This window comes from Antechinus flavipes, chromosome 3 (genome assembly GCF_016432865.1).
Source record: "Antechinus flavipes isolate AdamAnt ecotype Samford, QLD, Australia chromosome 3, AdamAnt_v2, whole genome shotgun sequence".
Lineage (NCBI taxonomy): Eukaryota > Metazoa > Chordata > Mammalia > Dasyuromorphia > Dasyuridae > Antechinus > Antechinus flavipes.
The window spans coordinates 1,544,312-1,567,394 of NC_067400.1; the positions used below are offsets into that span (position 1 = coordinate 1,544,312).

The window sequence follows — 23,083 nt, forward strand, 5'->3', positions numbered from 1 at the left end:
GTCGAAGGACTGGGCTGGGGGGGGGGGGGGGGGAGAGAGGCGGCGCCCACACCTGGAGCCCGGACTGGCTTCTGAGGCTCAGAGAGCGGGTCGCCCGAACCAGCCGGCGGAGCCACCCCTCAGGAGCCCAAAGCCGGGGCTGGCCCCAGGACAAGCTGGGGCGCCAGAGACTTCTTGCCAGCCCCCTCCCCCACCAGGAGTGGAGAGGGGGCACCTGATCTACTTCCCAGAAGGGCAAGTGGGTAGTGGGCCAAGGACGGCCCCGCTGGGGAGGAGGGGAGCGGCGGCCTACTTTGTAAGCAGGAGGCCTGGATTCCAGGCTCCGAACCAGCTCTAGCAGTTGTGGGACCTGGGACAAGGCGGCTCCCCAAAACTGGGACGGGAGGGGCCCCGGGAGGGCCATGGGATCCAGGCTGAGATGCTGAGCCATGAAACGGTGGGGGATGGGCCGACCTCTGGAGAAGGGCCCCTCTACCTTCCCAGCCTCCATCAGGGTTAAAGCCCCGCCCCCTCGGTCAGCAGTGTCTCCCGCCAGGCAAAGGCCCGGAAGGGGGGGCTTCCTCTGAAAGCTCCATGTCTGAAGCCCCGAGCCCCCTCGGCCTCGTCCCGTCCCTCGCGCGGCTCCTCCTCCGGGCTGCCCCCCTGCTGTGCGGGGTAGATCCTGGCCCCTGCCCTCCACGGCCCGGGGTTCAGACTCTTGCTCCCAGGACACCTGGAGAGAGGAAAGGGAGGAGGTGGGGGGGGGAAGAGCCCGCGGACCTGGGAAATGGCCTGAGAACGCCCAAGGCTTTGCCCTGAGCTCGGCTGGGGGACCTAAGGGAGAAGCCAGAGGCGGCAGGCTGGGGGGCCGGCAAGGAGGGCCCAGGGCTGGGCCAGGGAGGCTCTCGCTGCTTTTCCCCAAGCGCCTGGGCCCCTGTCCCCTGAGGGGCCCCAAGTCCTGCAGGAACGGGGCGGCCTCCACCCGGGGCCAGGGCTCATCCCTGCCTCAGTGCTCCCTGCACAGCCCCTCCCAACAGCCCAGGGAAACCCGCTCCTGTTACAGTGCCCGGTGGCGCCCCCAGCGGGCCTGGCTCCCCCCACTTACCCCTTCAGACCTTCACAGCAGCTGGGGGCATCATCAGCTGGTTGACCCTGGGGAGAAGGAGGGGGCGTCAGGGGCCCGAGCTCCGTTCCTGCCCTGGCACTGAGCCGCCCTCGGCCCCAAGGCCTGAGCCTGGGGCCCAGAGCTGCCCAGCAGCTGGGGGGGCAGGGACACCCTTTGGGGACCCACCTGGTGTCTCTGGCCTGGGGGGCTCAGCAGTGTGGGAGCAAGGGGGGAGCTCACTGAGGGGGGCCTGGGGAGGGCCCGAAGGCTCACCGCAGGAGGGGGGGAGGGTATGTCAGAATCCTCTCCAACCCCCAGGAAAAGGGAGCAAGGGGGATAGGGGAGCGGGCAGGGACCAGCAGCCCCAGCCTTCCTGATCCCCCCCACGGGGCCATGAAACGGGCTCATCCACTCCCCACAAGTCTGGGGGCTGTCGTCCCCATTCTGAAGATGGAGAGACTGAGGCCGCCCCGCCACCGCGTCCTCCACGTGCAGAGATCCTCCTCCCCCCTCCTGCTGTCCAGCATGCCGGCCGCAGCCCCGCCCCTGCTCCGTCCTGCCAAGCCCCCCCCCCCCCCCAGCTGCTCTAACCAGCCCGTGCCAGGGCAGCCGGCGGCGGGGGCCAGGGGGCCCGGGCAGGGTCCGGGCCAGCGGTCCCAAGGCGGAGCCTAGGAGAGCCAAGCAGCCCTCGGAGAAGCGAAGCTGCCCGTTACCTGGACACCGCCCCCGGCGGCAGCAGGGGCCCCGGCCCCCACTCAGCTCGCTAACGCCCGAGGGCCCCTGCGGGGGAGAGCACGGCATGAGGGGGCCCTCCCCGCCCCCGGCGCTCCCTCCAACCCCGGTCAATCCCCCGGCAGCCCCTACACCCCCAGGCCCTCCCCCAGCCAACCCCGGTTCAGGTTCTTGCTCTTCTGGGGACACCAGAGACAGCGCTGGACCTCGTGTGGGAAGCGCCCTCGGACCCTGCCGGCCAGCCCCCCCCCAGGCGGCTCCCCGTTCCCAAAGGCCCCCCTAAAGGCGGCTGTCCCCTGCCCCGCCCTCTTTTGCCCCTCCAGGGCTCCCCTTTCCAACCTCCCCCAGGAAACCATCAGCCCTGGCCCCCAGGTGCCCGGGTCATCACAGACAGCCTGTCCTCGTGCCCCCCCCTCCCCCCGCGATGTGCCTTCGGGCGTGCTCAGGGCCAGGCCCCGGGGGCTTCTGGGAAGAGCTGCTGGCCAGAGCTCGGGGCCCTAGGGAGCTGTCCTCTTCCGGGTTCCTCCTGGGCCCGCCCCCCGGGACGCCCAACGTCCCCCTCACGAGGCCCGCATCCATGTGGGGTTCTGACCTCAGAGCCTCGGGCTCCCCGCCTCCTCCCCCCCTTTCTCCCCCCTCGCGCCCTCCCCTACCCCCCAGCCACTCACTGTTGCTCGGCTTTGGCCCGGTCGCTGAGGAAGAAGAGGGCCGTGGCGAGGAAGAACATCCCGCCCAGGACCACCACGAAGGGACAGAGCATGAGGGCGTAGCCCAGGCTCAGGAACTCCCAGAGGGCCGATTCCCGCGTGCTCTGGCGGATCAGGTCCGAGATCTGGGGCGGGCGGAGGCGGGGTCAGGGGCGGGGCTCGCACCCCAGCCTGCAGCGCCCCCTCCCGGATCCGCCCCCCACGGGGAGAGCAGGGGCCTTCCGGGGCTCCCCCCAGAGTCCTCAGTGGGACAGCACGTTGCGCACCTGCACGCAGGTCACATGGGCACGCGCCCGTGCACACCCCCCAGGACCTGTCACTCACACCCATGCACGTCACGTGGGCACACCAGGCACACGCAGACATCACATGGGCGCGCCCATGCTCCCACAGCCCGCTCGGCACGTGCACACGCACAGATCACGTGGGCACGGCGCCCACATGCGCACACCTGCCCCTCCTCAGCACTGCCCGCCTCCTGCGCCTCCCACCTCCATGTCTGTCCCCCCCCCCTCCCGCGCGGGAGCCCTCCCCCCTAAGCCCAGCCTTGCAACGGCCCCACCTAGGGCGCCCCCTCGGCCCCAGCCCCCCCACTCCCGCGCGGAGCTCTCTCCCGGTCAGGATCCCCCGAACGAGCCCCTCTGCCCCCCTCCCGCCCGAGGGCCTTGTGCGGCGTGGGGGGGCTGCCCTCGGGTGGGCGCGGGTCGGGGAGGGGCCCAGGGAGACCCCCCAAGATGCGCCCCCGGCCCCGGGGCGGTACTCACGAAGCCAATGAGATAGGGGCTGCCCGCGTCTCCCAGGAGGTGAGAGGTGAAGCTCTGGAGAGCCACGGCCGTGGCTCGGCGAGTGGGGATGACCACGTACTGCGGGGAGGCGGGGAGGCCGCGTCAGCCGGGGCTGTGGGGACCTTGTGGCCGCCGCCCCGGGACCCCCACTTCTGTCCCCCTCGGACATCCCGGCCCCCTGCAGCGCTAGACACCTGGCTGAGGCCCGCGGGGCCGCCCCCCAGCCCCGCCCGAGGCAGAGGAAGCTGACTCAGGCCCCCAGGACCTTCTGCCGGGAAAGGGATGACCCGCTTTCCTCTTTCCATAGAAAGCCCTGCGGGGGGGCGGGGGGAGGGGAGCGACTGGTGGGGAAAGACTAGGTGGGGGGAGCGTGTTCGGGGACCTCCGGCAGGGGCGGGGCGGACTTCAAGGCCTCCTCCTCCCGCCTGAGCCCCAAGACCCCCATCTGGGAGCCCAGAAACGGCTGACTGTGCGCCAGGATGGGGCAACGGGGCTGATCCCCGCGGGGGTGGGGGGGGTGGACAGGCTGAGCTGCGCTGCCCGGCAGGAAGCTGCCCCCTCCCCAGGAATGCAGCAGCCCCCGGGGCTTCCTTCCTCCCATTGTCCCCCGCAGCCCTCCTCCCCTCCCCCACCCCATCCCCCCATCCCCCGGGCCTTCTTCGGCCACACCTACATTCCTTGGGGCCAAGCCTTGGGGGCCCCCTCCCCTACTGCGACTCTAACCCTGAATGTCCTCCAGCCACAGGACAAGGGGGGGGGGCAGAGGGCGGGGCCACGCCCCCCCCCAGGCTCGGGCCCCCGCACTGAGCCCCGGGCGCCCCCCCCCAGGCTCGGGCCCCTGCGCTGAGCCCCGCGCCCCCCCCCAAGGCTCCGGGACTGAGCCGCTTTGTCCGCGCCGGCCCAGCTGGGCCCCGGCCGGTGTCTGTTGCCACCCTCCCTGTAAACAGCCTGTGACAGAGCTGCCAACGACACAAACCCCCAGCTGGCACCGCCGGCCCCGGCCCGAGCCCGCTCTGAGGCTCCGCCGGTCATGGAGGTGATGGGGCCCCAGGACAGAGGGACGCCCGGCGGCCCGGCCTGGGACCCGCTGGCGAATCTGTCTCCCCCACCCCCTCTCCAGGCCAGTCTACACTCGCTGCCTGAGCTTTCCCAGGGTCTCCAGCTGACTTTGGAGGAAAGTTCAGGTTCCTTTAGGTGGCATTCAAGGCTCACCATAGCAGGTGCCCCACCCCCAGCCCACCCCTGGGTCCGGCAGGGTCCTGGCCAGCCCGGGCTGAGCTGGGTCACTCACCATCAGGATGTCTGCCGTGATGGCCCAGTTGGAGAAGAGCAGGGTCTCGCCAATGAAGATGCAAATCTGGGGGAGCCAGAAGGAGGAGGGGAGGGCGCCCTTAGACCGTCTGCAGGGGGGCGGGCGGGAGGGGGGAAGCACTCCCATGCAGCTTTGGGAGCAAGGCAGCCCCCCCCAGCTGCTGCAGCCAGGTCGCCCTCTGCTGCTGTTTCTGGGGGGCTGGTCCCAGGGCTTCCCAAGACCCTGCCAGCCTCCTCCCCACAGATAGATCTCCCCACCAAGGGCCCTGGGAGAAAGGTGGGCCAGGGATGCTCTAGCCAGGAACACAAGGCTCCGAAAGGCAGAGGCCCAGCCCGAGGGCCCCCAGCCCTCCACCTCCTCCCTGGAGACCCGGCGGCACCCCTCCCCCGCTCAGGAAGCTCCCCCCGAACTGACCAAGGGCCAGAGGCTGGGGAGGGGATGGTCCCCACCCGGCCAGGAATGTGCTGGCTTGAGGGAGGGACGGTTATCCCAGGCCAGGGGAGCGGGAGGGGCAGGGAGGGGCAGGGGCAGCCAAGGGACCAGGGTCCTGACCGGCTCCCCCCCTTCCCCAACGAGCCCAAGCCAAAGGTGAAGCACTGCCTGGGGTCCTCAACACTCAGCTGCTCCTGCTCTGGGAGGTTGCCCCTGAATGGGGGGAGGGGGCAAGATGGGTAACCCTGCCTTGGGCAATTAGGTGGGAATGAAGAGAGGAAGGGGGAAAGAAGGGAAGGAAGAAAGGACTGAAGGAAGGAGAGAGAGGGAGAGAAGGAAGGGAGGTGCGAGTGGCTTCCTGGGACTCCCCCAAACCAGAAGGTGTGACCATGACCACGCTTCTGAGAAAGCCTGGGGAATGGGGTTCCTGCTCCAACGTTGGGGATGGGAGGGACCTCAGACTTCTGAGATAGCCCAACCCCCCCAGAGAGGGCAAAATAAAGGGGGGGGGGACCAGACAAAGGCGCAGGGGCCCGGGCAGGGCGGTTCCCACCAGGCTGAGTAAACTGTTCCTGTCTCCACGAGGGGACAGAAGATGCCCCCTGGGCCCAGTCCAGTCAGGCCTGGCAGGAAGGCCCTGGGAGGCCACTAATTATCTGCACTGATCAAGGACAGGCCGGGAGCCGCCATGCAGGAAAAATGTCGCGCTCAACAGGGGGTCGAGGCAAGGTTCTCCTGGAGCTGCAAACGCAGCCTTCACAAGCTCAGGAGGCCTCGGGACCCGCTGGCGAAGGGACTGGGCAGCTTCCCCGGCTACTCCAGTCCCCGGCTACGGTCACTGGGAAAGCTAAGGAGGGCTAAGGCCGAATTGGGGGGGGGCGGAGTCCCAGGGAAAGGGAGCCGGTGCCAGCTCGGCCATATTTGAGGAAGGGTGATGATTTGTCAGAGGGTCTGGGGCAGAGCCAGCAAAAGGGCCTTGGATTCATGACCTGGGGCTGTTTGAAGATTGAGACAGATAAACAATCACTAAGGCCCTCAAAGTGCTAGACACTGTCCAAGGTGCTGGGAAAAAAGGAAAAGGAAGAAAGGAAGGAAGCAAAAAGAGAGGGAGGGAGGAAAGAGAAGGGAGAGAGAGGGAGAGAGGAAGGGGGAGGGAGGGAGAGAGGAAGGGAGGGAAGGAGGAGGGGGAGAGAGGAAGGCAGGGAGGGAGGAGGGGGAGAGAGGGAGGGAGGAGGGGGAGGGAAGGAGGAGGGGGAGAGAGGAAGGCAGGGAGGGAGGAGGGGGAGAGAGGGAGGGAGGAGGGGGAGGGAAGGAGGAGGGGGAGAGAGGAAGGCAGGGAGGGAGGAGGAGGAGAGAGAGGAAGGAAGGGAGGGAGGAGGGGGAGAGAGGGGGAGGGAGGGAGGAGGGGGAGAGAGGAAGGGAGAGAGGGAGGAGGGGGAGAGAGGGAGGGAGGGAGGGAGGAGGGGGAGAGAGGGAGGAGGGGGGGAGGAGGAGGAGGAGGAGGGAGGGAGGGAGGAGGGGGAGAGAGGAAGGGAGGGAGGGAGGAGGGGGAGAGAGGGAGGGAGGGAGGAGGGGGAGAGAGGAGGGAGGGAGGGAGGAGGGGGAGAGAGGAAAGGAGGGAGGGAGGAGGGGGAGAGAGGAAAGGAGGGAGGGAGGAGGGGGAGAGAGGGAGAGAGGAAGGGAGGGAGGGAGGAGGGGGAGAGAGGGAGGGAGGGAGGGAAGAAAGGAAGGAGGAGAGGAAAGAAGAAAAGAAATCATCCCACTTCCAGACTGTGCAGACACCAGTGTCCGCAGACGCACACTATCAATGTCATCGGAAGGCACTGGGGGGGGGGGGGGGGGGGAGGCACTGGCAGCTGGGCTCAAGCAGAATCTGGATGGAAGGGGGGGGGGAGCGCAGGTGTGCAGGTGGGAGGGATGCCCTGGGGGCAGCACGGGGAAGGTGGGACCCAGGCTGCAGAGAGGCTGAAGAGGTGGGCAGGGCCTGGTGAAGGGAGCTGCCCGGGAGGGCACCCAGGGCCCCAAGGGAGGTCCTTGGCCGGCAGGGGGGCCGGGAGAGGCCTGAGCCGGGGGTGGAACAGGCGCGGGCACCTCGGACTACGGGCACCTCCCTCCCTCCGCCCCCGCCTCCAGCAACGCCGCCACACCTGGCCCCCGGGAGCCCCTGTCCATGGTGCTGAGTGCGGAGGGCCTGGGTGCCCCCTCCCCCCCAGGACTCACGTAGGCGCCCAGGATGCTGGTCTTGGCCGCCACGAAGATGAGGCAGATGAAGATGGCGGAGCCCAGCATGCCCACGGCGCACACCAAGGGGTCGGCCCGCTGCGTCCTCAGGCGGCAGCACTTGGTGGCTCCGGCCCCCGTGATCACCCCCAGGAAGCCCGTGAAGCACGTGATGGCGCCGAAGATGAGGCTGCGGGAGAGAGCGAGTCCTGAGGCCACTGGGCGGAGGGGGGGAGCGGGGGGGGGGCTTCCGAGGGGTGGGGCTTCCGAGGGGGGAGGGGGAGGGCTTCCGAGGGGAGGGGGGAGGGCTTCCGAGGGGGAGGGGAGGGCTTCCAAGGCCGGCCTCCTCTCGCTTCCCAGGGCCTCACCTGTCCCGGCTCTCACAGGGCTGGTTGGTGCAGGTCTCGGTGGTCTTCTGCACCACCTGGGCCCGGTGTAAGTACAGGGGGATCCACATGCCCAGGGCTCCCGTGGCGAAGGAGACGGCCGAAGTGGCCAGCGAGGAGAAGACGTAGCTGCGACTGTGCGGAGAGGGGACTGATCACCGCCTGGCCAGGAGCCCGACTTCCAGCAGCTGTCTACACTGGGGTTCCTTTGGAACCCCCTTCGAATTCAGAGCTCCTCCTAGATCTCTCTGTGCGTTTCTGTTTCTGACTGTGTCTCTGTATCTGTGTGTGTGTGTGTCTCTCTCTCTCTGTCTCTTTCTGTCTCTCTGTCTCTGTGTCTGTCTCTGTCTCTTTCTGTCTCTCTGTCTCTGTCTCTTTCTGTCTCTCTGTCTCTGTCTGTCTCTGTCTCTGTCTCTCTGTCTCTGTCCCTCTCTGTCTCTGTCTCTCTGTCTCTGTCTCTCTCTCTCTGTCCCTCTCTGTCTCTGTCTCTCTCTCTGTCTCTGTCTCTCTCTCTCTCTCTGTCTCTGTCTCTCTCTGTCTCTGTCTCTCTGTCTCTGTCTCTCTCTGTCTCTGTCTCTTTCTGTCTCTCTCTCTCTGTCTCTGTCTCTCTCTCTCTGTCTCTCTCTCTGTCTCTGTCTCTCTCTCTCTGTCCCTCTCTGTCTCTGTCTCTTTCTGTCTCTCTCTGTCTCTGTCTCTATCTGTGAATCTCCTTCCCTCTCTCCTCCAGAGTCTCACAGCGAGTCAGTATCTGAGGCTGGATTAGAATTCAGGCCCCCCTGACCTAACCCCTGGCCGAGGCGGGGAGGGGAGGTTTGAGGTGATCCGCAGGAGGTCTGCGCCTCCAGGGATGTGGGTGGATGACAGCGGCGAGAGCCTCTGGGGGAGGCGGGGGGCCACAAGGCTGCCCGCTGGGGTCTCCTCCCCGAACAGAACTCGGCCGGTTCATGGAAGTGAAGCTTTTCTGGCTAAGTGGGCTCTGGGGCTGCTGCCTGGGACCGCGTGCCCTCCCTGGGGAAGGGGGACTTCTCTGAGGCTGTGAAGGAGGGAAGGGGCAGCGGCCAGCCAGGGGAGGGGTCGGAACCAAGGGCACCCAAAGGAACCCAAGGCGGGCGACTGGCCCACGGGGGCGCGGAGATTCTGGGCGTGCCTGCGCGCGCAGGGAAGGAGCCGGCTTACTTTCGGATCAGCGCCCTCATGTCCCGGAGCCAGGAGGTGCGGGCCTTCAGCTGCCCCCCGAGCTGCTCCGCGTGCCCCCTCCTCGCGGCCGGCACGAAGAGGAGGATGAGCGTGCCCGTGATCATGCCCATGACTGGAGACACCTGTGGGGCGGAGGCAGGAGGCTGAGGGGCCCTTCCTCCTTCCAGCTCGTGCGGGGAGGGAGGGGGCCGCGGTCCTGGGAGGGTAGAATTACAGGAAGCCCGTGTCTCGGGCCCCCTCAGAGAGGAAGCAGCAGACAAAGGGTTTTTTCCTCAAAGCAGGAAGCCCCCCGAGCCCCAGAGCTCCTTGACAGCAGCGAGGGCCCGGCAGGCTCAGTGTGGCCGGGAATGGAGAGAAGGGATGCCCCGCTGCCCGGTGTGCTTCCGGCCTCGAGCTGGGCGTCCGAGCCTAGGCCGGGAAACGGAGGCCCAGTGGGCACCGCCCAGCCGTGAGGCTCCTCTAGGACGTGGCAAGGCCGGGATTCGCGCCCAGGCCCAGTGCATCCTTCCCGGGCCAGGAGCCTCCCCAAGTCTCGGGCTCTCAGAGCCGGGGGCCAAGCCGCCAGTGCCCAGCCCCCGGGGCACCTCCCTCCTAGCTCCCTCCTCTCCAGGATGTCCTCCCCCACCCTGAGGGCGCTCCTGGGCTCCTGCGGCCTGTCTCCTCATCTGTGAAATGGGCTGAATGAGTAGGGGGTCCTGGTCACGGGGAGCAACAGGAGCGGGCGGGAAGGGCAAGGCCACCGGGGGAGGGGACGCCACTTACCCGCAGGGCCCAATGCCAGTCTCCGGCCACCTGCTTCACACTGGACCCAGTGATGTAGCCCAGGCCACTGGAAGAGGAGATTGGGGGAGCAGGGGAGGAGGGAGGGGGAGGGGGGAGACACCAGTCCACAATTAAGACCAGAGTGAGTCTCCCACCGAGCTCCCGGAGCCACCGAACACCGGCCGGACCCCACCGAGAGGGAAGGAAAATCTGGGCCTGCTTTGACCCCAAATTACGGCCCAGAGAATGAGGTGCAGGCCTTCGCTATAGAAGTGGTACCCCAGTGCTCCTGGAGCCTATTGGGGGAAGCCCCTGCTCCCTGGGAGGTACAAGCCTGTCCCGGCCCAGGCTCCTGTCCATTCTCAGCCCCCACCCCCCCCACAGCCCACGGGACCCCCTCCCCCACGGCTGGGCCTCCCTACCTTCCCAGGGGGATGGCAAAGTAGAAGATGGAGAGCATGAGGGTGCGGGTGTTCTTGTTGAAGAGGTCGCCGATGATGGTGGGCGCGATGGTGGAGTAGCTGGCTTCTCCTATCCCGACCAAGCCCCGCGAGAGCACCAGGAGCCAGAAGTACTGGGGGCAGAGGGAGGGACGGAGACTCGAGCTGGGCCCCGGCCCCCCCGTCCCTCAGGAGGAGATGCTGTGGCTTTCCCATTTCCCATGTGAGGAAACTGAGGCAGGCTGCCCTGGGTCACAGGGCCGGCCGGTGTCCGCAGCGCCCCCTCTGCCCGGGACCGAGTGGGGGGCTGGCTGCGGGGGCCCCCCTTAGACTGGGAGACAGACCGCGGCCTTCGGGGTCCCTGCCGCCCGAGCCGGGCACTCGGGGCCCGCTGCCGCGGCTCGGCCCATCCCCCCAGCCGCCTCCCGGGGAGCACCCCAACTCTGCGGGAAGGGGGGGACCTAATGAGGCCGTTGTCCTTGCACCGGAGCCAAAAGCAGGTGGGCCCTTGAGGCAGGCGAGCAGCGGGCGAGGGGGGAAGGGAGGGGGGGCCCAGAGACAGGGACAGAGAAGGGCCCTCGGGCCTCCCGCTCTGGCTCCGGTGGGCTCGGGAGTCAGCACCCCCCCCCCCGGACAGTTCCTGCCCCGGCACTGAGAGCTGGTGGGAAGGAGCCGGGCCCTGAGGAGGAGGGAGCCCGGGCGGCGCTGGGGGAGCTTTCCCAGCAGGAGGCAGTGGGGGGGGGGCAGCGCACGGCCGGCTTGGCCCGGACCCTGCAGCTTCCCTGCCAAAGTCGGGATCAGGGTTTGCCCCCGAGGGGAGCTCGGCCGGGAGGAGCCGGGATTTCGGAAAGTCCCTCTAGCAGTTGTAGGGGGCGGGAAAGACCCCGAGCCCCAAGAGCTGCTGCCACAGCCCACCCCCGACTGCCCGCGGCCCCCACTCGGCGCTCACAGCTCCCCCGGCACTGACGTCATCGTCAGCCTCCCACCCTCACGGGACGCCGCGTGTGAACCGAGCCCGGGGAAACTGGCAGGTTCTAAAAATGGGAGGCGTCGGGAGGGGGCGGGGGGCGCCCCGAGGCCTGGGACTGCTCACACCGGGGGTCCCGGCCCTGCCTCCGATGGCCTCCCCCTTTGCTCCTGGACCTCCAGCCCCCCCTCCGGACTCTCTCTGCTCAACCCCTCCAGACTAACTGTTGCCCGGGTGTGCAGGGGGAGCCCTGAGTAGCCACTTCCAGGAGGAGGGAGGGAGAGGAAGAGGAGGAAGAGGAGGAAGAAGAGGAGGAGGAAGAAGAGGGGAAGAAAAGAAGGGGAGGAGGGGAGGGAGGGGAAAGGGAGGAGGAGGGGAAGGAGGAGAGAAGGAAGGGGAGCCCTCTGTGCAGGGCCGGACCCAGGGCTCTACAGCCCCCCTGGGCTCACCATCCCAGGAGAGAGGGCCGTGTCCGGGGCTCTGGGGCCTGGGAACTGGCCCTTTCTCCCCTCTCCCCCCTGGGATTCTTCCCCCATCCCCCCTACTTCTGGTCCGTCCTCCCCTTCCTGCTGACATCGGGCCGGGGGAGGCAGCCGGGGGCAGAGGGACTGAGGAGGAATGTGGGCAGGAGTCATGGCTGCGTCCGGAGTCTGGGCTCAGGAAATCCCCGAGCCGGAGCCTGGGGCAGGAGGCCAGCCTCGGGAAGTCAGGGGCCCACTACTAGCTGGGGGCCCCCAGACCCACTTACCTGCCCCCTCTCTCCCAGCCTGGGCTCCCTCCAGGCCCTGCTCCCCAGGGGACGGGAACCCCCCTTAGCTTGGCCAGGGGAGTCCCTGGCAGGGGGCCCTGGGGCCTGGAAGCAGTCCTGTCCCCCCCGGCCCCCCCACTCCCCGGCCCCCAGCTCCACGGCCCTCCATCCCCCCAGCCCCCCAGTCCCTCATCCCCACGGCCCCCGGCCCCCAGCCCCCCAGCTCCCCCCAGCATGGGACACCCGCCCCCTCACCTGCTGGGTGATGAAGGAGCTGGAGAAGGTGACGGCCGACCAGAAGAAGATGCCGCAGCTCAGGATGACCTTCCTGTTGAAGCGGTCCCCCAGGTAGCCGAAGATGGGGGCCGCCACCATGAAGCTGCAGATGAACACTGGGGGGAGAGCGGCAGCGTCAGCGGGGGAGGACCCGGGCTCTCACTTCCCCGGCTCCGAGGCTGCAGGAAGGGCCTTGGGCCTCCAGGCCGGGCCCGGCTCAGAGGCGGCTCCGAGGGCCCGGGGGCTCCGGCCGCAGTCAGGACTGGCATGAAGGTGTGGGGAGGGGGGTACCTGAGGGCCCCCTTTTCTTACCCTCTGGATAGGGAAGAGCAGGTGGAGGAGGGGGAGGAGCAAGGGGAGGAGGGCCACAGTCCAGGGGCTCTGCCCATAGTTCGCTGCCCCCCCACGCCCCGCGGCTGCTCCGGCCACTGCCTTCCCCACCTCCTCTGGGCGTCGGAGCTGCTGAGGAGCCCGTGGGGGGTGGGTGGGCTGGGAGCGGGCCCCCTCACCGAGGCCCCCACCGCCGGGCTGAGCAGAGATGCCCACGGGCACCCAGGCGATGGCGGCCACGGCCTATCAGAGCCCTCCGCTCCCTGCCCCCTCCCCAGCTCCACCGGCCCCACCGGGGGGGAGTGACTCGCAGGGGGACCCCCGGCCCGGAGCCGGCCGGCGTGGTGGGATGGGGAGGCCGGAGCCGCGGGGGCCACAGGGTCCTAGAGCCCCGCGTTCCTGGGCAGAGGGCGTCCGGCCCGCCCTTCCCTCCCGCCTGAGGTGGCGGCCCTTTCCTGCCCCACCCAGAGGCCGAGCGTGGGGACAGCTGGGCCTCCGAACACACCCCGAGGCTGGCCCTGGGAGGGGAAAGGAGCCCCTGGCACAGCGGGCAGAGGCGGCTCAGCCCCCCCGCCCGCAGCTGCCAACTTGGGAAAGCCCTTTGATCTGGGCGTGGGCAACCTTGGCTGGCGCCCGAGCCCTTAGACCCTACCAGGCCCCCAGAGGCTTGAAGGGGATCCCCGGCCTCCCGCGGGGGCCTCCCACTGTCCTCGCCTTGGAGGCCCCCAGAGGGGCGCGCAGCCCACCTTCCTCCTTAAGGACCCCCCGCTCGGCCTCCCCTCGGCCCTCGCGCCTCCTACTCACCGCCCCCAAGGACCCATTTCTACAGGCTCAAAGCCCCCGCGGAGCCCCTTCTGATCCCCGGGAGCCGCCCCCGCCCCAAGGGCACATCTCCTGGCCCGGAGCTTGAGGGAGGCTCCTCTGCCACAGGAGCCGCGGGTGTCCTTGGGGGCTTCCTCACCGGAGCTGCCCTTGGACATCCCCTCTCCCTCAAATCCCAGGAGGCCGGGGGCAGGAGAGGAGGCCGGCCCCTGCTGCCCAGCGGTCGGCCCCCCCATGTCCCGGCCAGCTGAGCCCAAAGACCCCCACTTGTCTACAAGGTCCTCCCCTCTCCTGCCGATAAGTGTTCTGAGACTGACTCCAGAAAAAAGGATGTGGGGAAAGAGAGGCAGAGAGAGGAGGAACAGAAAGGGAGAGAGAGACAGCGAGAAGAAATGGGGGAAGACAGAGAAAAAGAAAGAAAAGGGAGGAGAGAGGGAGGGAGGGAGGGAAGGGGGGGACAGCAGAGCCCCGCAGCCTGCCAGTAGAAGTCACAGAAAGCTCCAGCCCCCCCCCCGAGGCCAGGACCCCCCCCGAGGCCAGGACCCCCCCCGAGGCCAGGACCCCCCCCCCCCGAGGCCAGGACCCCCCCCGAGGCCAGGACCCCCCCCGAGGCCAGGACCCCCCCCCCCCGAGGGCAGGACCCCCGCCTGCTTCTCTGCCCTGAGCCCGGAGCCGGGGGCCCACAGATGTTACCTAAGTGGCCGCTGCCCCACCCGGGGCCACAGGCCGAGCCCTCCCTGGGAACGGCCACACAAACACGGGCAGTCGTTGGGGGGTCGCTGTCCTCGCTGCTCCGGAAATGCCGGGGCCGCCCCCTCCCCACCTCGAGCCTCGCTCAGGGCTTCCTGAGTCCCCTCCCATCTGGCCCTGCGGCCTTGGGGGCTTTCCGGACCCCTCTCGGCGCCCGGTCTCCCCCTGCCCCGGGGCCCGGGCTTCCTCCCAGCGTGGCCAGAGGCCGGACAGTCCCACGGTCACGGCCCCAGCCCCGGGGTCAGGCGGGCCGCTCGCTCCGGAACCTGCCAGGCAGGCTGCTGGCCCGCTCCCAGCTGCGGGGGAGGGCGGCCCCGGCGCGGTTCCCACCTGAGCAGCCTCCCTCCCGGCCGCCCGCCCGACCCCAGAACAAGGGCCCGGCTCGGGGTCTTGGGGACCCTCTTGTCGGCCCCTCCCATCCAAGGGCTAGCTGGTGGCAAGCAAGCCCGGGGCCGAGCCACCCCCCCGCCCTCTGCGCCCCGGCCTGGGCCCCCCAACCCCCCGTGACCCACCCTGGGCCCCCCGACCCCCCGTGACCTGGCCTGGGCCCCCCGACCCCCCGTGCTCCGCCCTGGGCCCCCCAACCCCCCGTGACCCACCCTGGGCCCCCCGACCCCCTGTGCTCCACCCTGGGCCCCCCGACTCCCCGTGCTCCGGCCTGGGCCCCCCGACCCCCCGTGCTCTGCCCTGGGCCCCCCATGCATCTGGAAGAGGCGCCCTCCACTGGGAAGAGCAGCCCCGCCGAGTGCCCCCAGCCAGCTCGTGACCAGCGAAGGGCCCGCCTGGGAGCAGAGGCCGGGGTGCCCCGGGCAGGGGCCCCGATTGCCGCCCCCCGGTCTATGAGAAGCAGCCGCCAGGGTGAGCCGTGGGGGTCCGGAGGCAGGCGCCTGCTAGCCCCCCCCTCCCCAGCCTCCAGCCCCCTCCCCGCAGGACGGAGGCTCCCGGGGCCCACACGGGCCACAGGGGGAGGGGCGGGACCTCAGCTGGGCTCCTGGGCCGGTGCGCCCATCGTCCCCCCGGGGTTTCCCTGACACAGCTGAGGGAGCCTGGGTTTTCCCGTCCCGTTCCCTCCCTCCCAAGGCCTGGGCCAGAAAACTGGGAGCCCCCCCCCCCCGACGCTGCCGGAGGGCCCAGGGCTGCCGCTTTACAGATCAGGAAACTGAGGCTGGCCCGGCCGGGGTCCGGCCCCGAGGCCCCGCCCCGCCCTCCCGAGCCGCCCCGGCCAAACCTGTTTCCCCGCATTCCTGCCCTCGGCTCGCTGCCCACGAGCGCCCTCGGCCCCAGGCCCGCCGCCGCCCCTCCCCCTCCTCCGGGACAGCCCGAGGGGCTCCCCAAGCCCGGAGATTCGGCGAAGGGGATCGGGGTCTCACCTGACTGCAGCAAGCCGGCCCCGCGGTCCTTGACCCCGAAGTGCTGCTGGATGTCCAGGAGGACGCCTGGGGGAAGGGAAGAGGAAACGGACATTCAGACACACGTCAGGGCAACCGAGGCAGCCCGGCACCCACCGGCCGGGGGAGGGGGACACCCCAGCCCCCGGGCCCAGAGACCCGGGAAGCTCCTCCCCCACCCAGCAGGGCCCCGAGGCGGCTGCCAAGCCCACGGGCAAATTACAGCCGGGCCGGCCAGCCCCACCCTGGAGGGCAGGGAGACCACAGGGCGCGGCGGCTGGGCCCCTCCTGGGTGCCGGGCACGGGGGGGGGGGGGGCCTGGAAGGCCCAAGGCGGAGGGGGGAGGGAGGGCACCGCGGGCCCAGGGAGCGGCTGCGGGGAGGCGCCCGGGGGTCCGTCCTGGCCTCTGGAAGTTGGGGGGCCCCGGGCTGGCTCGCCCCATCCCCCAAGGAACAATGGAGGAAGCTGCCCATTTCCCTGGAAACTCTGAGAGGGCCGAGGAGCGCTCCCGGGGGTGTCCCTGGAAGCACAGAGCGCAGGAGAAACCCCAAAGGGGGCCGGGTCAGGGGTCCCCAGGCACAGCCCCCCCCCAGCGCTGGGTCCTGAAAGACCCTCTCAGAGTGGGAGCGCCCCAGGGGAGGAGGAGGGGCAGGGAAAGGGGACAGGAGAGGGGGGAGCCAGGGCCCAGCCCGGCTCCCTCTGCCCCCGCCCCCTCGCTCCCTGGGCCCAGAAGGCTGGCTCCCCGGCCCGGACCCACTTCCCCGGGCCCTGACTCATGGCCCATGACCAAGCCTCTGGGGGGGCCGGAGCAGACATGCCCACGGGGGCAGGGCCGGGGGGGGCTGGGGTGGGGGCAGGGCCGGGGGGGGCTGGGGTGGGGGCAGGGCCAGGGGGGGGGCTGAGGGTGGGGGCAGGGCCGGGGGGGGCTGGGGGTAGGGCCGGGGGGGGCTGGGGTGGGGGCAGGGCCAGGGGGGCGGGGGCTGGGGCAGGGGCGCGCTGCCATTCTCGGCAGAGCCGCCTGTGGTTACAACATATCATTTGGGGCTAAGCTTCCTGGAACCGGGAACCCTTGGAACCACGCGGGCCCCTCTGGGCTCCGCTCCCCGGCCTAGCCGCAGCCTCCCGGAGAGGGGGCTGTGCCCGGGGGCCGGGCCGGGAAGGAGGCCGGGCTCCCCAGGGGCTCCCCAGGGCCACCGGCCGGGCAGCAGCTCAGGCCCCGGGGGCCGGCCCAGCCCACCCCGGAGAGCCCAAGGCAGCGAGCGGGGCCGGGGGGAGCTTTGGATGTACCTGCCAGGAGTGGGGAGCAGACACTATGCTGGGGGTCCCAGCGTCACCGCGAGGGCCTGGCCCGGGCGGGTCCTCTCTCCCAGCTGGGGGCAGCCTGAGGGTGGCTGCTGCCTGGAGGGGCTCCTGGCCCTGCAGGCTTCCCTGGCACCCACGAGGTGCCCATCCCGGGCACAGGCCCCCTGCCCTCCGCAGGCCGCTCTGAGTCACAGCCAGCGTCAAGCAGGCGACGCTCCCCCCGCGCCCCCACCCCCAACCGGGCTCCCTGGAGGAAGGGAAGCAGTCAGCTCACTGGGCCCAGGAACTGGGCCCCTTCCTCCTCAGCTGGGAAGAAGCCCCAAGCTGGGCCCCCTCCCCAGCCCTGCCCCCCTCAGCCCTCCCCCTCCCCCCCTCAGCCCTGCCCCCCTCCCCCCTCCCCCCCAGCCCTGCCCCCCCAGCCCTGCCCCCCCCCAGCCCTGCCCCTCCCTCAGAGCTGCGGTTGCTGAGGCCCCTCCCAGCAGGCCCCGGTCCCCAATTAGGCCTCCTGTTGTCTCGTTTTACAGGCTAAGGAAACTGAGGCCTGGGGCAACTGAGTCACCGCCGGCCGGGGCAGCGAGAGGAGTTGGCAAAACTGCCTCCAGAGCAGGCCCGGAAAGTCCTCCAGGCTCCCAGAGTCAGAGGGACCCAGGCCTGGGTGGGAAAACGTGCAGCCCCGGGGCTGTCCCTGCTCGGTGGGGGCCAGGGGAGCCCTGAGCCAGGCGGGAGGAGCCCCCACCCGAGGGGAGGAGCCCCCACCCGAGGGGAGGAGCCCCCACCAGAGGGGAGGAGCCCCCAGCCAGGACAGGCATGTGAAGCAGAGGCCCCGGAGGCAGCGGCTCATGCCCAGGTGGATGCTACAGGGCCCAGAGGGTCCCGCTCGAGGACGGCGTCCCTGCTCGGGCCGAGGGGGCCGGGAGCTTCAGCCACACACACTCACACACAGACACAATCACTCTCCCACACACGTGTAAACACGCTCGCCCCCGTGCCCCCCGCGGGCCTGCTCTGTGCCAGCCAGCCGCAGCCCGGGAGGGAGACGAAGGCAGCTGCCGGCCCAGAGGGGCCGCGGACGGAGGGAGCCCTCGCCCCGACCTGAAGGCTGGCAGCCCCGTGACCGGGCCCCGGTGCCCACGGGGCAGCCCTGGCAGCTGAGAAGGCGCGCCTTGAACAGGGGGCACCCGCGGAGTGCCCCCGTCGCCCTCCCTTCTGTGCCGAGCTGGCCTCCCGTGATCCCTCCCTGTGCCCTCCAGCCCGGGTCCCAGCGGCCACTACTGCGGGGGGAGGGGGGTGGGAGCCGGCAGCTGAGGGCGACCTCCTCCTCCGCCCCCGGGCACAGGCTCGGGCAGTTTGGGGCCAAGCGGAGCCAGGCCTGAGGCTCCCTCATCCCCTCCTGCTCCTCCCCTGCCAGGCCCGGCTTCTCCCAATTACAAGGCCTGCACTAATTGCTCCCTGCTTGACAGGATTCAATTAAGAGTCTCCCAGGGACTGAGTGTGCCAGGCAGCTCCCAGGTGGGGGCGGGGCCCTTCCCACTGCCCGGGCCCCTCATGCCCCCGACAGAGGCCGCTTCCCCGGGGGCTCCCGGACCTGCCTCTCAGGGGCCTCCCCCAAACATTTACTCAGCACAGATCCAAGAACAGCCTCTTGGGAGGGAGGCTGGGCCCTTCTCGTCCCTGGGGAGGGGGCTGCGGACAGTGTCCCCCCATTCAGCGGCTTCCCTCCTCTGGGACACCGCGTCACCGCCCGGACAGCCTGGAGGGATGTTAGAGGCTGGCCAGCTTCCCCCCAGGGAGACCCAGAGACGGGCCCCCAAAACTCAGGGACTTGTGTCTCACCTGAGCCCCAGATGCCGTCTGGCCAGGGCCCTGCCAACCTCCGGCAATTCCCAGCCCCCCAGCCCCCCAGAACGCTTTGGGTGACCTACGGGTGGATGCGAGCACACCGTGCGCACGCTCACTCACACTCACACACGCTCACACACACACGCTCACTCACACTCTCACTCACACACGCTCACGCTCACACACACACACACTCACACACACGCATACACACACACGCTCACTCACACTCACACTCGCTCACACTCACACACACACACACTCACACACACGCATACACACACACTCGCTCACACTCACACACGCTCACTCACACTCACACACGCTCACACACACTCGCTCACACACACTCTCACTCACACTCACTCACACTCACACACGCTCACGCATACACACACTCACTCGCTCACACTCACACACACTCATACACTCATACACACACGCTCACACTCACTCACACTCACACACGCTCACTCACACTCACACTCACTCACACACGCTCCCTCACACACCCCCTCTCTCAGCCAGCAGCAGCACCAGCAGGAAGCGGCTCCTCCCGTGCCAGGCAAACAGAAGGGCACAAAGTCCACTCCGCGGGAGGCGCCTGCCCTGCCCCTCCGGGCCCCTCCAGCCCAGGCAGGGCCCGCTCTCCAGGTCACCGCTGCGGCTCACTGACAAGGGGAAGCAGGACAGGGCAGCGGGGAGCCAGCGGGCCCAGGCCCGGCCCCAGGAGCTCCGCTGGCGTCTGATCGATCCCGCAAGCCGACCAGGAGCCGGCCTCGGCCCCCATGCGGAAACAAACGGCCCCCTCCCCCATCAGCCTCCGCGGGCTGGGCCCCATCCCCATCCTGGATTGTCCATCCTCTCCTTCCGGGGAGGAGGGGGCGGATGGGGGTGGTCGCGGGGAGGGGGGGCTGTGGGGCAGCCCCCTCCCATCCCGGTGTGGGCGCCGAGAGGTTTGCGTGTGCCTGCGTGTGCACGCGCGCCCCCTCTGTGTTTCTGTGTGCGGGTATCGATTGCGGAGGGGGTGCGGGGGAGGGGGGGAGGGCGCTGCGGACCGAGACGGTGGCGGGGACCGGAGGCAGAGGCTGGGGGCGGGGGGCTCACGAGGCGGCGGCAGCGGCGGCGGCGGCAGACCCCACCCCTCTCCCCGCATCTGCAGCCCGGGCGATCCTTTTGTCAGCCCCGCGCACACCCGGCACTCGCACTCACACTCACGCAGGCGCGCGCACATCCATATCCACAGCCACGTTCGTGTTCACACGCGCAGACACACTCACACGCGCGCGCGCGCCCCGTGAGCATCCCAGCACAGCTGCATCCCAGCTCCTTTGCTCCCGGCGCGGTGGGGGTGGGGGAGGGGGATGGAGACCGCCAGGACCAGGGCCAGAGCCTAGGCCGGCACCCGCGGGGAAGCGGGGCGGGCAGCGGCTTCTGGACTCGGAGGAGAGAGACGAGGGGGGGTATGGGGGGCTGAGAGGTTCTTGGGGGAGAAGAGAAAGGGGAAGTGGGCCTAGACCCAGACAGACAGAGGCGGGGAGTAGGGGATGCGGGGCGGGGGGGGGGGTGCAAGGAAGCGGCCGAGGCGGGGCGGGGGGAGGATGGGAGGGGAGCGGACTGCATCTCACCTGCCACGGTGTACCTGTCCAGGTAGTTGAGGACGTTGCCCACGCTGAGGATGGCGGCGGCGGCCACTCGCGCACGGCCTAGGCGGGCCCCCGGCTTGGGCTGCGGGCCTCCCGGGGCCGGGCCCTTGGAGGACGTCGGGGCCCCGACTTCGGGGCAGGCGGGGACTGCGGTGGGCCCCGGCCCGGGGGGCGCCCGCTGCACGCTGCCTGACAGCGTCTGCACCTCGTCGTGGGGCCAGCGGCCGCCCCCGACCCTGGGCCCAGTCCCGGCCCCGCCGCAATGCCGGCCCCGGCCCGGTCCCCCGCCGGCCCAGCCCCGGCCTCGGCCGCGGCCGCGGCCGCGGCGATGCTGCTCCGGGTCCGGCCCGGTCGCCACGGCTACGGCCGCGTCCTCCTCCTCCTCCTCCGCGCAGCCCGCCGCCCCGCCGCTGCCCGCCGCCGAGCCGCCCTCCAGGCACATCATGCCCGGCCGCGGGGGTCGCGGGGGCCGTCGGGCGGGGGGCAGGAGGTACGGGGCCGGCAGGACGCCCGGAGGCAGAAGGCCCGGAGGCGCGGGGAGGGCAGGGAAGCCGGCCGGGAGCTCGACGGGGCAAGGCGGCCGCGGCCGAGGACGTCGGGGCCCGGGCGGGCTCAGCGCTGCTCGGGCTGCCGGAGCCCCGGCGGCGGCGGCGAAGGCAGCGGCAGCGGCATGCCGCCCGGGCCCTGCTCCGCGGAGCCCCGCGATCCTAGCTCCGTCCGTCCTCTCTCGCACTTTGGCCGGCCGGCCGTCCTCCCGTCCTCCGGTCCGCCCGTCCTCCGGTCCGCTCGTCCGCCAGCGGACTTCAGTCTGCTCCCGGAGCCCGAAAGCTGGGAAGGCGGCTGGGGGGGCGGCCGGGGGCGGGGCTTAGACGACGGTCAGGCCTTCCCCTTACGCTCACGGCGGCCAATGAGCGCCAGGCCCGGTGTCCCCATCCCGCCCCATCCCCCGCCCCCACGTGCCGCCCCGCCCCTCTCGGCCCGGGCGGGAGAGGGAGGGGGAGGGGGAGAGCAGGAAGGCGGGGCGGCACTGCTCTCTGGCTCCCAGCGGCGGCAGCGCGCCCAGGCGCACCCTGTTGCCAGATCCCCCTAATCCGTAGCAGCGCCCGGGGCTCAAAGGGGGGCGGCTGCGCAGGGCAGAAAGCACGGTCTGCAGCCCGCCGAGGGGGCCTCTGAACCCCCCACATGCCCCCGGTTTCGGGGTGGAAGGCCCCGCAACGTCCCAGCACCTGTATCCATGGCTGCCTTTCCCCGACACCGGACAGCAGGACCCCGACGAGGCCCTCTCCCTCCGGCGCCTGTCCGGTCAGGACCTGCAATCACCTTCCATTTATTCATTCATTCTCAAGGTTACGAGAAGCAGACTCTGGGCTCCTGGAATGGAGCCGCACGTGCAGCCCCTTGGCTGGCTCCCCTCCCAAGGCCAGCAGCCCCCCGCGAGGCCCGCCGGGCACATGCCCCCCCTCCCTGTAGCCGTCCTGGTCTCGGGCCCAGCCCAAAGCTGCACAGGGGAGACTCCTGCTGGCTGGGCCAGGGGACCATGGACAGGCCCTAGGCCTCCTAGGGGTTCTATAGCTTCCTGTATGTGTCGGTTAAGGTCTGGGAAAACATGCTGCTCCGGGCAGGAGCCGCTGGCTGCCAGGGCCGACGGAACCCGGCACACCCTGGCGCTTCCCCAGCAAAGCCCTCGGGGGCAGCCCCAGGCGGTCATTGGGCTGTTTCCTCCTGCGGAGGGCGCCAAGCCAGCCCGTAGCCGGCGGCCCCCCCTTAACGGAGCCCTCCGCGCTGGGCCGGCTATGGCCTGGCGGCAGAGAGAAGGAACAGCTCCGCGACCGTCTGCGGAGCCACGGGAGCCAAGGAGCTCAGGGGCCCCTTCTTCCCACGGGGCTCCCCAGGCAGGAAGCCGCCCGGCGGCCCGAGCTCGCAAGGTCTCGCTTCACAAAGACGTTAAACACGAGAGCTCAGATTTCCTCAGCCCGGAGCTCCCCAGGATGGCCGGGGAGGCGCCCGGGCCCGAGCTGAAGCCGCCCCGGACCTCGCAGCTCCGAGTAAACAGAAGGGCTTCCCGGCGCGCGGGCCAGTGGCCGGCCCCGCGCCACACTGCCCCTAGTGGTAGAGAGCCCGAAGCGGCGCGGCCGCCCCGCTCTCTAGCCCTTGTTCAGCCCCAGATTCACCTGCGGTGTTTCGGACACTCTCTCAGCGCCATCACTACCCTTGGAAGTGGAACCCGCACCCACGCGGCCAGGACCCCCCCCCCGGGGGTCTGGCCGCAGCAGGCGGGGCTTGGGACCAAAACTGGCGGGGAGGGAGACGCAGGAAGCGGGTAGTCCTGGGGGGGGGCACCTGCTGGCGCTCAGGATATGAAGGGGGAGGGGCGGGAAATGGTCCTCGGAGCCACAGTCTGTCGTGCCCGCTGGCCCGGCTCCCAGAGGTGTCCTGCTGCAGGGGGAGGGCTGAGGCATTCTCCCTCCGCTTCTCCGAGGCCCTTCCCCGGCTGCCCTTCAGTCCCATTGTAAACCTCGCAGGGGCAGAGGCTCAAGGCCTGTGGGATGGTGGCCCCCAGGCTGAAAGCTACAGAGCCTGGGGGGGGGAGCCCTCCAAGCCCCCATATCTCGGCCTGAAACCATCCCTGACACGTGGAGTTGTGGGCGTGAGATGGGCTGGCGGGCGGGGGATGGGCTGGCGGGGGGGGGGGGGGGGGGGGGCGATGGGCTGGTGGGGGGGCGATGAGGGGCGGACAATGGGCTGGCGGGGGGGAGGGGGGCGATGGGCTGGCGGGGGATGGGTTGGCGGGGGGGGGGGGGGGGAGGGGAGGGGGACGATGGGCTGGCGGGCAATGGGCTCACAGCCCCGAACTGCTCTTTTCAATGAAGCTCATCCTGGCACCTTCACAGTGCATTTCAATGGTGTGAGGACTAAATATAGAGCAGCCGGGCAGGGCCATGAATGGAAAGGCAGCCC

The 23,083-nt window shown here is 70.1% G+C and overlaps 1 protein-coding gene across 1 annotated transcript; it reads right to left on the reverse strand.

Annotated features, from left to right (window-relative positions):
- Positions 1-613: 613 nt before the first annotated feature.
- SPNS2 (SPNS lysolipid transporter 2, sphingosine-1-phosphate) lies at positions 614-21,309 on the reverse strand. The gene is made up of 14 exons (XM_051984975.1): positions 21,195-21,309; positions 20,108-20,965; positions 15,321-15,386; positions 12,028-12,164; positions 10,040-10,191; positions 9,618-9,684; positions 8,835-8,977; positions 7,641-7,793; positions 7,273-7,462; positions 4,600-4,665; positions 3,288-3,386; positions 2,485-2,648; positions 1,085-1,131; positions 614-712 (listed from the first exon to the last, which is right to left on the reverse strand). Exons 1-13 carry the CDS (start codon positions 21,307-21,309, stop codon positions 1,089-1,091), a joined length of 2,253 nt encoding a protein of 750 aa, XP_051840935.1. The 3' UTR covers positions 614-712; positions 1,085-1,088.
- Between the last annotated feature and the right edge of the window lie 1,774 nt (positions 21,310-23,083).